The sequence below is a fragment of the Parus major genome, chromosome 18, assembly GCF_001522545.3.
Source record: "Parus major isolate Abel chromosome 18, Parus_major1.1, whole genome shotgun sequence".
NCBI classification, from domain to species: Eukaryota; Metazoa; Chordata; class Aves; order Passeriformes; family Paridae; genus Parus; species Parus major.
This window is the reverse complement of record NC_031786.1, coordinates 9,597,136-9,599,916: the sequence shown is the minus strand read 5'-3', so window position 1 is coordinate 9,599,916 and position 2,781 is coordinate 9,597,136. Positions and strand designations below refer to the sequence as shown.

Here is a 2,781-nt window from a genome sequence, read left to right as displayed (position 1 = left end):
GATGCTGAGCAGAAGCGCAGCGCTGAAGCCGTGAAGGGCGTGCGCAAGTACGAGCGGAGGGTGAAGGAACTGACCTACCAGGTAAGGCAGGAGGGCTCCTTGGGCTGATGCACCCTTATTCGATCAAACAAAAGATGTTCTCATGGACTCCAAGGATAAATGCTATATTGTGATGTGCAGAATGCAATAATTTACTCTTCTCACTTTGCCAACACCGTAGTCTGAGGAAGATAGGAAGAATATTCTCAGGCTGCAGGATCTGGTGGACAAGCTGCAAATGAAAGTGAAATCCTACAAGAGACAATCTGAGGAAGCTGTAAGTATCTGAGTGCTTGTCAAGAACTACTTCCCAGAGGGTAGTCTGGCCATTGAGGAGACAAATATAAGAAATTTAGAAGATGCCACTAATTTATAATGGAGGGCTTCAAATTCTTTCAAATTCTCATAAAGGCTCACAAATCAGACTTGCCTTTGAGAATGAAAACGAGCCCTTAAGAAAACTACTGAGGAGGGCAAATGCACATAGCATTTTTTGCATTACAACAATAAAGCACTGTGTAAGGACTTGTATGAATGATATTGGTAATACAGTATATAAATAAATTTTAGAAATACTATATTTTTAAAATTTCGATAGCAGACAGGGAATGTGTTGGAAGTCCCCCACAGACCACTTTTCATTCTGCTTTTATAATTATACAAGGAACCTTTGCCTGTTTCTGGGCTTGCATCAGTCAAGGATGAAATGAGGGAAGTCCTACAGCCCCTGAATTTAAGATTGTCTGAGCATGGGTTCTTCATTGTGGAAACAGTCCAGCAGAGAGTAGGGCTTCTGGTTTTGTTAAGGAGATATGTGAGAAGGACTCTGAGATCTCATTAATCTCGCTGTGATACTTTGTACAAGCAGTGGTGCATGGAGTTCGGGAACAAAAACCCCAAGCCCCAAACTTCTCACTACCGAGTCCTTCTCCCTCCCAGGAGCAGCTGTCCAATGTGAACCTCTCCAAGTTCCGCAAGATCCAGCACGAGCTGGAGGAAGCCGAGGAGCGGGCTGACATTGCAGAGTCACAGGTCAACAAGCTCCGAGCCAAGAGCCGGGACTTCCATAGGAGGATAGAAGAGGAAGAATGAGAATGTCACAAGGCACAAAGTGTCCCGAGGACTGCACAAAATGTGAACCTCTTGGTCACTTTCCTTCTGCCATGAGTCTTTGTACCCACCTCAGTGTCTAGTGAATAAAGACTGTAGTAGCTTCCTCTGCATACATGCTATGAACAACTTCTTTGGGTTTTGTTTTCCTTGGCCAATTACATTGCAGAAGAAGCTTCCTTACTTTTCTCGTCTGGGCCGGAAGGGAGAAGCTGGTGGCAGTGCTGGATTCAGGATCCACAAACTTAGAGGCAGGCCACTGATCTGGAAACTCCTGAAAATCCAGCCTGTGCTCTCTCCTGTCTCCAGCAGCTCCTTGTCCAGCTCCTGCCTTCACATCCTCCTAATACTTCTCCCACTATCCTTTCAGCACAGCTTCTTTCCCACGGGAGAGTCAAGAGAGGGTGATCTTTTGCTTTTTCCTTTCCCTACTCTTGATTGTGATGCTGAGCCCCCACAAACCCTAAACACCAATCTCTGAGTGCATCACCAGAAGCTGCAGTGTGCTGCACTGGGAAGGACTGACAGTTCTCTGACAGAGACAATTTCAGTCCCAAAGAGCATGGTTACAAGACACCAAAAGTGTCCCTACATTGTGTCATCTCCCTCACCCTAGATTTCCTCAGCTGCTGCCACCAGCTGCTGCCAGTTTCTCTTGAGAGGGGAAACAGCTGAGTCTGCCTGGGGCCTCTCCCTTAGTGCCCAGCTCTTGCACACCACATGGCTCCAACACACCTCTTCACCACATCAAAACAAAGGTCAGCCTTGTCACCCCTGAAGCTCTCACTGTCAGTCACTCCAGCTGAATCCAGGTTGCAGAAGTCCTTGACGAAGACCAGTGTGGTGTGAAGAGAAACACATTAGCAGCAACTGGGGTGTGAAGTTCAGTTGGCACAGAAAGGAAACAAGAAGCAGACAAAGGAGCAGGGGCCTTTGTAGGCAGTGCTTGTGTCAGTCCACAACTTTCTACAACTGTCAGCTGTAGAAATGCTGGTATTGAGCAGCAGAGTTTTGTGCTCTATGGAGCATTGAACCCAACAGGATCACAATGTTTTCAAGGAAGAGCTTGCCTGGGGAGCTCTTTGGGGTGATGGGAAGTGATAAGCATTGACACTGTCTGCTTGGTCTAAGCGTGCAGAAGTCACTGCCAGATGCTTTGAATCCATATAGAAGCAGACACTGAAGGGAAGTTTACACGCATGACAGTGATATCCAAAGGGCTCTCACCTTATCTGGCTCCCAAGTGCAGCCTCAACAGCGCACCAGCTCTTCCTGTTGACTCCAGCCTGATTCCAGTGTCACTAACAAGCACTGATGAGCAGAACCTGTTGGTGTTGTCTGTGGAGAGAAATGGGAGATGGTTCTTTAGGAGAAGACCTCAGCTTTCAAGACCTTAAGAAAGCCACACAATGCCTTGAAGAGATGCCAGACTAGCTCTCCCTCCTTATGACACTGCACAACTTTTCCCAAGGGCTCCTAACCTTGTTCATCCCTCCTCATCCCCAGCAGTCTTCCTCCTTGACTCACAGTGTGCATTGTTCTGTCACTGCAGCCAGGGCCTCTTGGCATGAAACTTTGCCTGCCCAAGCCTACCTAGAAGCTGGCTGCTCCTCTTGGGAGCAGTCCCACCTG

General features: G+C 47.6%; 1 protein-coding gene across 1 annotated transcript in view; it reads left to right on the top strand.

Annotated features, from left to right (window-relative positions):
* The window catches only part of LOC107212303 (myosin heavy chain, skeletal muscle, adult-like), a 26,425-nt gene extending 25,147 nt beyond the window's left edge, over positions 1-1,278 (top strand). Inside the window, exons 31-33 of the mRNA XM_033518803.1 lie at positions 1-81; positions 221-316; positions 979-1,278. Coding sequence (XP_033374694.1) covers positions 1-81; positions 221-316; positions 979-1,131 — 330 coding nt within the window. The 3' untranslated portion in view covers positions 1,132-1,278. The remainder of the gene's footprint in view (positions 82-220; positions 317-978) is intronic.
* Positions 1,279-2,781: the final 1,503 nt, after the last annotated feature.